The sequence below is a fragment of the Lepidochelys olivacea genome (assembly GCF_965140295.1).
Source record: "Lepidochelys olivacea isolate rLepOli2 genome assembly, chromosome: 7".
Taxonomy (NCBI): Eukaryota; Metazoa; Chordata; order Testudines; family Cheloniidae; genus Lepidochelys; species Lepidochelys olivacea.
The window spans coordinates 58104009-58116184 of NC_140417.1; the positions used below are offsets into that span (position 1 = coordinate 58104009).

A 12176-nucleotide genomic window follows, 5' to 3' on the forward strand; every position below is an offset into this window, starting at 1 on the left:
AATCAGGAGTGACTCCTCTGAAGTTAATGAAGTGACCCCAGCGCAAACAAGAGCAGGATCAGACCCTCCTGTCCTCAGTTAAGGCTTTACAATGTGGCAATGGGGCTCCGGTGTCTCATAAAATACATTTCAAATGTGGTATCGTACAAAGTTCTTAAGAACTACAGATGCAAATGAGCCTCAGCTAGGGCAGCAAGTTAGCCCTGCAACCAAAAGGTTAAGGCCCAAAGACATGCTTCCTTACGGACATATATGTACTCCTGTGCTTACTACCAAGTTTCATCTGGATCTGCAAAGGCAGTGGCTCAGGTGACTGCTAAGAGTTTGTGTGGATCAGTACTCCATGATCTAAGACTGCATGCTAGGAGAGGGCACTGGTTTTCTGCTCTGGTGTTCTACAGAGACAATGCAAGATTTAGGGGAACGTGAAGAGCTGGAAAGATATTTTGGAGAGAAAAAGGAGCTCCTGTAGTGAACAGCCCATCTGCAAAAGCAGAGCTGCACATGGGAAATACCTGCAACAGCTTCAGTGCTGTGTATTAATGCATGTAGCCCATATTCTACCATCAGTTACTCACTTTCTGCTCCCAGCAAAGTCATTCAAGGCAAATTTTTCAAAGGTGTCTAAGTGTCTTAGGAGCCCAAATCCCTTTGAAAGTCGATGGGACAGGTCCCTAAGTCACTCAGGCACCTTTGAAAATTGTACTCTCAGGCCCCAATTTAAGCATGTGCTTAAACCCATCCCACTCAGCAAAGCACTTAGAGAGAGGATTTCCAGAGTGTCTACAGGATTTAGATGCAGAAGTCCAATGGGACTGATGCACCTAAATCCCTTTGGCACTTTGGAAAACCTCCTCCTTAAATACATGCTGAAGTTTAAACCGGTGCTTCAAACAATGGGGCTCAGGCACATGCCTAAAGTTAAGCGTGTGCTTTGGTGCTTTACTGCAGAAGGATGGTCTGAATCAGGGAGCTGAACGCACAGAAGTGGGCCTGTTTATTATGTCATGATTTGCATCAGCACCCAATGCTCCTTAAAATAAATTAAAACAGGGCCAAGTTTAACTCTCTGTTACCCCAGTATTAACCTGCATTAACTCCAGTGACGATAATCAAGTTACTCCGAGCCTGATTCATATCATGCATCAGTTTACACTGACATAAACCAACTTACTTCACTGCAGTTACTCCTGATCAGAATCAGAGACGGCTCCTTGACACCAAGGTAACTGACAGCAGCGTTTGACCCAGAATGTGAACGTGGGTTACACTCCCCTCTCGGCGCATGGCACACTGTAGTGACAGCTGTACATGTATATCCTTGCATACCAAGTCTTGCCCTCTGACCCGTTTCTTCAGCCGCTAACTTCAAAATGATCTCACCATCTGGGCAAGACGATATTGTTTTTGTCCGTACAGAAAAGCAACACGTTAAAATGAAACAGCTGTTTGCTTTGCTGAAGGAACAGGCTTTCAAATACAGCAGCCACAAAGGTGTAATTACTATTAATGTTTGTGGGTTTTTCTTTTTAAAAAACACCATCACTGTGACTACAGAGGACTCTAAATGCAAAATGTTCACAGTAACGGCCTCATCTGGGAGTTTAATCTTGTCAAGACAGTTTATCCGTCCTGCCCTTCCTCTCACTGTCACTGCAACTTTGCACAGATGCTTGCTAAAGCAGCCCAGAGCCCCCATAATAACCTGTCCACATGAGCACATGGGGAACAATATAGTTTCAATAACAGTCTTGTATGGAAATGTAAACAGTCAAGGCTGGATTGTGTTGTTGCTATTGAGCAGTCCCCCCTTCAGATGCTATGGAGCATTAATATATTCGGGATGATGGCCTGTTGAAATGGCTAATTCTATTTAATTTTGGGCCCTGGCTCTGGCTGCGTCCTTTTCTTTCTTAGTTACTGTCAGAATCTAGATTGTTGCTTTTGACAAGACAGCGAAGGGAAAAAGGTCAGCAGTGAAATAACTGGGCAGCGCTGGCAGCGAGATGGTGGGCTGAAGCTGGTGCGCCATGGCTGTGCTGTCGGCTTCGCTTCTCTGACTCTGATGAGGAGCTGACTGCTTGCATCCACACCTGGGAGTTGACGGGGCCAGCAGGATGCCACATCCAGCAAAACCTTTCAATCACATCTGTGTACCGAGAGCCTAATCAAAGCAATGATGCTGTCAAACAGCAGACCCAGCACCTCCAATTCCACACTGATCGCCTGTTTACAGGCTGCATGTCTTGGTCACTTTCAATCAGAGGGAACAGAAAGAACTAAGTGCATTTCCCCACATAAGGAACTATAAATTTGCAGGGTCAAAAAGAATTAAGCATCAGAGAGCTGTCATAACCCGGCTAGATCAATTTGTAAATGGATGTACCAGCCAGCTCCATCTCAGACATACAGCCCCCAGACTGGAACTAGTCTGAATTCAGCTAACGCCACGTAGCAGTCATTTCCTCAGCAATTTATTAAACCACTGGCACCTCAAAAGCGAACCTGAGATCATTGCTAAATAGTAAATACCATATAATGGTAATTATTGTTCATAATGAACAGGCAAAACCTGCTGTGGTCCCTATTCAAGCAAAAGTCCCATTGACTTAGTAACACAGAATCTGGCATTATAGAATAAAGATTAAAATTGTCAGTAAGAATTATGAATAACCCCCCAATTAACCACTATGCCCCCACTTTGGTGAATTTCATGCAAAATGCATGGCTGGCTCCAGGATGTGCATATTTCAGCGCTGAAAGCAAACAAGCTTTACTGTTGGTTTAAGGAAATTTCCAAAAGATCTAGAGATAGGAATTTATATGTACATATCTGTGTGTGTGTGTATCTATATATCTGACTGTCTGTACTATATCTCTGTGTGTGTGTGTGCATATATGAGTTAGACGTTAACAAAGATGAAGTAATAAACTGTATAAATTACACTGCATTTAAACAAAATAACAACTGTATATTGTTGTCCAGGGATATTGATGCAGGTAAGGATTTGCCACTTTATCAAGGTTTTTGGATCCTCCAAATATTTATTAATAGGCACAGAGCTCATACAGAACCATGAGCAGTGGCCCCCGCTTCAATGAAATGACCCATCAGCACTGTGCAAATAACTGATTGTTTTGCTGAATTTTGATTGAATTTTAAAGTGTTTCGGGCTGACCCAAAAATAACATTTTTCAGAAATGTTCAGCAAATCAAAAAATTTGAAAAAAAAAAAACATTTTGGCTCGAATTAAACATTTTGCTCACCTCGAAAGTCACATATGTATTTCAGTTAATCTTTTAATCTATTTCCGTCAACAAAATGGGGAAAGTTGTAGAACTAATAAACCAGGAAGAGAAACTGGGAAAAAATTTTCTTGAAATATGGCTTTTTTAAAGAAAAAAAAAAGAAGAAGAAGAAGAGAGAACTGTTCAAGAAAAATTATCAACTTTGCAAAATCTTTCATTTTTCATGAAATTTTCATAACTGTTTTATCAAAACGTATAAAAGCATGTTATTGAAATGGTTACTGAAATTTTTCATTTGACAAAACCAGGTTTTCAGCAAACAAACAAATCTGAGAACCATTTCCATACACATTTATATTGAAAATGTTTGCCAAATAAATAAAACAAAAAATGGGTCCATTTCAAACCCTTATTAATTGAAAACAGCTTTGAAATTTTGTGGTTTTTCACCAAGTTTTTCCTCGGTTTTTTGACCAGCTCTACTAGGATTTTTTTTTTTTAATCAGTAAGCTTCCATTTTTAATAATTCATGGATAATGTCTTGTGGCAAATATCTTCTCCGCCTTTTCTCCTTTGGGAATATTCAGAAGAATAGCGGAAACACCAGAGGATGTTTTAAAATGAAATATGTAATGCAGTATCCTCCAGCAATTGACATGTGGGAATGAAGACTGAACAAAAATTTCTCTTCTCTGCAATATTTACTAGATTTTCCTCAAATTACATCTTTGGTCTGACATGCTCGGAATCAGCTTTCATGCACCATTGCTATTTTATATGTGCTCATTTTTGTAATGGATAAGCAAATGAATGCAAGACAGTAGCATAAGCTCTAAATAACCATGCTGTAAATTATACCTTACAGCAAGCTTATGGTGTCATTATTACTCTGCTGCAATAGTCTTCTAAACAGACAAAAACACAGCAAATGAATTGCTAACACAAACCAGAAGGGTTACATGTTCAATATACTAAACACGAAAGGCATGTCATTAGCACCAGCTCCCCTGGGGATACTTTCATTTACCAAACACACTAGCAATTCTTTCATTACGAATATGCAAAATGCTAACACTTTACAAACCACCAAGTATCTTGGTCTATGCAGTTCATTATTTCTGTTTCAGTAAAGCTCCGATCACCTTTCCTTAAACCTGAAACATCCGTGTGTGTTTTACAAAATCATCGCTTTGACTGCTTGCAGTTTCTAATAGAGCTGTAGCTCACGAAAGCTTATGCTCTAATAAATTGGTTAGTCTCTAAGGTGCCACAAGTCCTCCTTTTCTTTTTCCAAACACTCTAGTATTTCCTGAACATTGTGACACAGGTTGCAAATCTATTGGTACAGTAAGTGGGTCTTTTGTTCAGAAAATAAGCAGCACTTGGCATTCTTCAGATGAAAGGCAAGATATGAGGTGTCTTCATTATTATTTTCATTATTATCAGTAAAAAGAAAAGGAGTACTTGTGGCACCTTAGAGACTAACCAATTTATTTGAGCATAAGCTTTTATGAGCTACATGCATCCGATGAAGTGAGCTGTAGCTCACAAAAGCTCATGCTCAAATAAATTGGTTAGTCTCTAAGGTGCCACAAGTACTCCTTTTCTTTTTGCGAATACAGACTAACATGGCTGCTACTCTGAAACCTGTCATTATTATCAGAGCTGGTCATCATTTTCCAAATTTTGAAATTTTGACAATATTTCAGTATGCTGGGAAAAGATCAGGAAAAATGTAAACAAAATTGCCATTAAATTTCCTTATGTTAATTGACCAGTTATATTGCTGGTCAAAAATTTTTGAATTTGAAAAAATAATAAATCAGGAAACATTTTTGGAAAATGGCTCACAATCTTTTGACCTTCGTAACCAACTTAATACTTTCCATTCTGGAGTCCTTAGCCAGGTATAACGCCTACTGATTTCAAGGGAGATTTTTCCTGAGTAAGGACGGTTGGATTTCAGCCACACAATACTATAATTTCATGCAAAGTACTTTCCAAAATCTTTTCCATGATTGTAACACTTGAGCATGCCCCTGTTTCTGCAAACCCTTCCTCATGTAAATATCTTCCCCTGATGCATGCAAAATCATATCACCTTGTGCTTTACTCATGCTTAATTTTCAAGCAAAGCAAGGCTGGGCCTACGTCAGACTGTGGATGGGAGGTAACCAGAAATGGGCTAGCAGGAACAAGCAGCCTGAAAACTACTCAGTTAGTACAGTGATGGGTGTGGCTTCTAAACCCAGACAAAGCAATCTTTACTCATTTGAGTAGTCCAATTTAAGTCACTGGGACTACTCACATGAGTAAAGATTGCTTATATATATGAGGGCTATAAGAGCAGAGCCTAATATTGTAATAAATGGCTGAAATTTTCAAAGTTGGCTTGGGGATATAGGAATCTAGGTCCCAAAATGACATAACCAACCAGAAGCCTAAATCCCATTGCCTTTCTCTTACAATTTGGTTCCTAAGGACCAGATCCTCAAAGCTATATCGGTGCCTAAAGATACAAACAGGCATCTAGTGGGGTTTTCAAAAGCACCTATGCAGGTGGGATGCCAATGGGAGTAAAGAGCCTAAAACCCTTTGAGGATCTGTGCCTAGGTACCTCTCTGTATCTTTAGGTACCCAGACACCTTTGAAAATCCAGCCATGAGTCACTTTGGAAAATGAGATAGGCTCCTAAGTCACTTGGGCACATTTGAAAACACTACCCCAATGCCTACTCATTTCAGTTCCCTTCAGTGACTTTGAAAAGCTGAGCCTATCTTTACATTTGTAGCTTCCTTCTTGAGCTGAGCATGGACTCACTAGGCCTTATCTAAAGCCCAATGGGAGACTTTCCATTGACTTCCATGGGCTTTGGATCTGGTGCTTTTGTAGGGAGCTATCAGACATTTTTGTAATTCCACTCTCATTTGCCATATCATTTGATTTCAATATAAGCTCACCTCCTGCACAGACACTGGATGGTTCAGCTGCCAGGATCTCAATACAGGATTTCTTCAGAATCTAAGAGATGAAGATAATGGGATTTTTGATCATTGGTGTTGTTTCGCCACTTAATGAATGTGGGAAAGGGCGCATTTCTCTCGCTTTTGGAATACCCCACTCACCGAATCAATTGTGCCTCTCAGGGCATAAAAGCCGCCAGTTACCGGGAAAACGTGATCAATGCTGTCAGCAATTGTCGACAGCTGCAAAGAAAGACCATCATAAATGCACAAGACAAACAAAATTGCAGCATCTAAAACCGAGCCTATTTGCTGACAGGCAGAGCTCTGACAGGTATGGATTTATGCACTGGTAATTAAGTAAATGACCTCATTTGATGCTGTGAATGGGTGGAGAGAACAAAAAAAAAAAAGTTCCCAAATTACCTGAGTTTCATTAAAGTCTTTCACTCCAACACAATAAACGATAGCTCCGAGGCTTCTGGCTCTGTCGGCCTACATGAAAGACACCATTACATGCAAAGCCACGTAAACTGGAACCAAGAGCAGATGCTCACAAGTTTGACATGAACCACTTAGGGTATGTCTACACTGCAATTAAAAACCCGCTGCTGGCCGGTGCCAGCTGACTTGGGCTCGGGCAAAGGGCTGTTTAATTGCAGTGCAGACGTTCAGGCTCAGGCTGGAGCCCAGTTTCTAGGACCCTGCAAGCTAGGAGAGTCCCAGAGCTGGGGATGCCGCCCAAATGTCTATGCCGCAGTTAAATAGCCCCGGGAACACAAGGTCAGGTCAGCTGGCATGGGCCAGCCATGGGTGTCTAATTGCAGTGTAGACATACCCTTAGCAACTTGGGTAAACTCAATGAGGACTTACTTCTTTCTCAGCATAATAAAACTGAACCTCTTGCAACTCCCCATCTGTCAGAGCAATAATCACACTAGCTGTCCGGAGTCCTGCAGGGGTGAGAGTGAAAATGGCTGGGGTTAGGTATGGCTGTTACAGAAGCTTTGGCAATGGATAAATAAGTTTAGGCAATGCATCCTTCTTTGCTGACAAATGAATACAGAGCTCTGAAGCTCAGCTGATGTACAGTGACTGCAATGGAGCTATGCCAATCTATGCCAGCTGAAGATCTGACCCAGAACAGTGTGTTATGAGCCAAATCCTGCTCATCTTCATCATACAAGCAGCACAAGGGAATCAATGGTTTCAGAGTAACAGCCGTGTTAGTCTGTATTCGCAAAAAGAAAAGGAGTACTTGTGGCACCTTAGAGACTAACCAATTTATTTGAGCATAAGCTTTCGTGAGCTACAGCTAGCTCATGAAAGCTTATGCTCAAATAAATTGGTTAGTCTCTAAGGTGCCACAAGTACTCCTTTTCCTTAAGGGAATCAGTGTGAGTCGGGAGGGTACTGCTCCAGCAGCATCCATGCACAGACCTCCCCAGAAGCCTGCTGCCTCAGGTCACCCCTTTTCCTGCCTGGATCCCACTGAGGATCCTCCAGTGAACCTTGTGGTGGGGTGAGGCCAGAGGGAGAAGAGAGGGGGGAATCGCCCCTTGACAAGCATTTCTGAGTGTGACCATTGCAGAGAAAGGCAGCAGGGATCTGTGGTTCAGGGGGTTCATTTATAGAAGGGGATGCCAATTCCTGTGCCATGTGCCATGACAGAGCAAACTGGGGTGATCTCCCTAAGGGATGCATCCTGCCATCCCAATGCCTCCTCCTGCAGGTCAGAGGGGAGCAATTCCCCCGCCCCCACCAAGGTGAGTATAGTGAGCAGGATTTGTGTGAGAACTCCTGCATTTCTTGTGCAAGAATGCGCACTGAAGTCAGTGGGGATTCCAGGTGTGCAAAGAATGCAGGAGCAGGCTGAGGGGATAAAATTCACCCATGCATGGTGATCCAGCACATAGTTGATGCACCCCTTACATCCCACCTAAATCTTCAAAATAGGTCTTAAGGGGTGTGCCGGCTTTGTTCCAGATGAGTTTTAGCCACAGTGAGTAGCCAAGTATACAGCAGAGCAATGTACAGCCAAATATAGCGCTCTAGCACAATTACTCCCAACCAGTACGTAAATTGTGGCTCAGACACACATCTGATGTCACTTCTTAGGTCCAGCAGTTAAAATACGAGCAGTGGGGAAGACCAGGGAAGTTGTTTTTTAAAATAATTTCTTTCCGTTTCAAATGTCTTTCCAGTATTACCGGAAATTTAAGAGCCTGATGAGTTTTGACAGGTTTCTTATGCCGTGCAGTCCTTGCCATGTCATGTCATAGCCACAAACATGAAGCCTTAAAAGTGACCTGCAGCTGGGAAAAATGGGTCTTGACCTCGCTTTTTTTTTTTTTTTTTAAATAGTTGAAGAAGGCTGGAAAGATCGTTGCTGTTATTTTATGTTTTACATTTTGTTTCTTCTTCATACTTTACTTTGTCATGTCAACTCTTTTTTTCCCTGGAAAACTAGTAGGTTCATTGACTGAATGAGAGGAGAGGCCATTTTTATGCAGGCTCTTCAGAACTCTGTTTTTCTTAACACCTACTTAACTCAAACACCAGAGAAACTCTTGGGAGAAGGGCACTTTTGTTAAAACCTCACCACTAATTCAATTAGGATCCTAGTGAGTGCCTAACCCATATCTCTGCATCCTTCCAGGAGACCTCCAGCAACATAGGGAAGAAAAGTCTTGACATCCCTGATATAGCCAAGGTAAAATGCAAGCAGGAAAAAGACATTCTTTAAATGTTAAGCCACCTTTATGCACAGAAGCAAAAAAGGACACAAACATACTCCCCCACCCTACTTTAGGTTACTTTTAAGTTCAGAAGGATGGAGAGCCTGATCCCAAGCCCAATGAAATCAATGGGACATCTCCGACTGAATGCAATGGGTGTCAGATCGCACTCACAGCAATGTTGACAGTCAAATGAGAGTTTGGGGTACATCAGGCAGACAAGATTGGGTGCTTCAAAATGGAATGATACATGTAAAGCCCAATACTTCTAGACTGCGTCCAATCAGATGAGCAATTACGAGGCTCACTGCATGGAGCACTGGATGCAATTCTCCAGCCTGTGTTATGCAGGAAGTCAAGACTAGAAGATCACAGTGGTGCCTTCTGGCCTTAGAATCTATGAATTTGAAAGCAGGGCTTTAATCAAGCTGGAGTGGAAAGACGGAGTAATACTAGCTCCTCCCCCAACATTTCTTTCTTCCACGGGTTAATTACAGGTCATGCTGACAACCCCATCCTCCCCAGCTTCTCAATGAAAATAAATTATGGCAGTGATAAGTGTCCCTACCTCCATAGTTTTCATGGTAAATCTGTTCATTTGCCTGCAACAAAGAGTAAAAAGTTATTATCTCTTTTTAGGTCCAACAGGGGCAAAAGAAGCAGAAGTTAAGAAGTATAAATCAAAGCGAGAAGTTTCCACAGTGTGTACCCTTTTAAATCCTTCATGCATGAATGTATCTCCTCCAGGCACTTCAGACTGAAGAATCTCAAGCCCCCGTCTTATGGCTTCCCTTGAAAAGAGAAGAATTTAAAAAAAAAAAAAATCTCATTTTCCTGCTTTGAGACATTCCTGAAACCCAGCAAGATATGCAGCCCCTGAGAGCATTTGATCAGAATAGAACAATGCACCACCACAGACACATGGGCCAAAGGGTCAGTAACTAACAGCATCACTACAACCCAACATTCTGAAAGCTGCCCTGCATCCAATGGCATATAGAAATGGATCCAAGATATAACGTCATGGCAAACCCATTTGAAGGATTCTGTTCTGTGATTGCAGTGGGGGGTATATTGTAATTAGGGATCGGACCAAATTAAAAAAAACAAACAGATACAAATTCTGGCAAACTTCAGCCGGGGTTGAAATTCTGACGGCCCCAATCACTATAAAGTGCAAACCAAAACTAATGATTTGGACAGCCTTCAGGGCTTAAATCTTGAGTTATGATCTGACCCAAAATAACGATAAGAGGCCAAAGTGTACGAAAATAGCGTCCGAATGTTGTGGGCTTCCTAATCTGAAAAGTGATCAACCCTCTTTCCCCCGATAAACATCTGGGGCCCAAACTGTTCCTTATCATGGGACAGATTCTGGTACTGTCACTTTTATCTTGAATAGCACCTTATTCCATGAAGGTTCACTCAAAGTCCACTCATGGAAGGTACCACTCAACTTGAGGGTATCAGAATCATAGCTGTCTGTGTATGTACAGCGCCTAGCACAATAGGGCCCTGATCCTGTCTTGAGGTCACTAACAACAACAGCGTGGAACAAAGACCCCAAAGGAAGGACCTAGTAAGGCCAAAAGTCAGATGCTGTGGAGAAACATTCATAAACACCCGGGACATTCTCCCCAGCCTTTGTTTGGTGATCCAGCCATTTGGGCAGCACAGTAATAAACAGCAAGGCAGTGTGAGTTTTTGTGGGACAGATGTGAAATCTGAAGCTGTGAGAAGGGATGTCCCTGGGGCGAGGAGTGCATTCTGCCCTTTCAAAGTGTAGGACGAGCTGAAATGGCACTTGGGGAACGGCATATGGCAGGGGGGTTAGATCAGGGAATGTTTTAATGCCAGTTTCCAACATCGCCACAGGGTTAGCATCGACCTTTCACCTTGCAAAGGGTAAATCCACCTGAGCAAGGTAAACACAAGCTAGCTCCGGCCTCTAGACACCCACTTGGGGCCTGATCTGAAGCCCAGTGAAGTCAATGGAAACACTCCAGTCGGCTTCAGGGCCAAGCCCCAGAATATGCAGAAGGATCTGAGAGGCTGTCTCCAGATGTCGGTTAGACCATTCCAATTCCCCTCTCCTCCCTTTAAGAGGTGCTTCAGAGTGACGTAGGCACACAGCACTACCAGCACCAGACACATAGGGAGAGATGGCCAGTGTGATAGATATAGCGGAGGGGAGAGGGAAACAGACTGTGTGAGGGCAAAAGTTCAGCCCTAAGTCAATCAACAGAGAGTGAATCTGGTTGCAAAGGGGGGCAGAAACAGGAGGTTTGCTGCAGTCTCAGATTCTCCCCTTTCTCTCACTGGAGCACAGGATGGAATTCTCCTCTGGCTGGCTTTGCAGTGGCACAGCATTCGAAGCAGATGGTGCGAGTAGGAAGCACTTCTTGCAAAACAATATCCAGCCATATCCTTTAGCAGTGGTCCAGAACCATGCAGGATTGATTGCTGAAATGCTTTGGACCGCTCCTGGAGAACACTGCAGCACTTTATCACACCGTGTCTTCTGCACACAGTGCCAGGGCCTGCTCTCTCTTACCCCAGAACTGCCCTTCTGAAATCAGTGGGGTGGCGCTGCCGTACCTAAAGCGGGCAACTGCTCCCGGATTGCAAGTGCCGGGCTTGCCTTAGAAATGCTGCTTGATAGAGCACCAGCGCATTGAGCTACCTGCTTGTCCCAGGGCTGCAAATGGGATACCAAAGGGCTGTTCTGCATATGACCTTCGATCCTGCTCCCAATGGAAGCGCCTCAGTTGATTCCAATAGGCGCAGGAGCGGATCCACACTAAAGACTAACGTTAGCCAGTCCTGAGCTCTTGCAGTAGTTAAGGAGTCCCTAGCTCTACTGGGTTGAAGGAGGTGAAGTACTTACCTGTCTTCTGTTAGCTTCATGATGGTAGTGCCTCGCGAGGAAAAGACAATGAAGGACATGCGCAGCATTGGACTGAAACAGACAGAACAAATCCACATCACACGCAAGATCGGCTCAGCATATTTGGCAGCCTCTAAGAAAGCAGCACGTGAAACACTATGTATATTGTAATTGAAGTCTCCGCTTGTGAAAACTTTACCTTATAAACTTCTCAGCCAGGCTCTCGACAAAAGAGTAGATCTCTGTCCAGTGGTTTCTGACACTTCCAGACCTAAATGCAAATTATAACCAGTTAGGTTAATTTCCCCCTTCAGTGGAATTGACTGCAACCTATTGCA

At 42.9% G+C, this 12176-nt stretch overlaps 1 protein-coding gene across 1 annotated transcript in view; it reads right to left on the minus strand.

Moving 5' to 3' along the window:
- The window catches only part of ANTXRL (ANTXR like), a 75897-nt gene that overhangs the window by 47651 nt on the left and 16070 nt on the right, over positions 1–12176 (minus strand). The window contains exons 2-9 of the mRNA XM_084634086.1: positions 12038–12109; positions 11839–11910; positions 9661–9742; positions 9520–9553; positions 7087–7166; positions 6640–6708; positions 6376–6456; positions 6211–6271 (exon numbers count right to left, since the gene is read on the minus strand). Of these exons, the coding sequence (XP_084490212.1) occupies positions 6211–6271; positions 6376–6456; positions 6640–6708; positions 7087–7166; positions 9520–9553; positions 9661–9742; positions 11839–11910; positions 12038–12109 (551 nt within the window). The remainder of the gene's footprint in view (positions 1–6210; positions 6272–6375; positions 6457–6639; positions 6709–7086; positions 7167–9519; positions 9554–9660; positions 9743–11838; positions 11911–12037; positions 12110–12176) is intronic.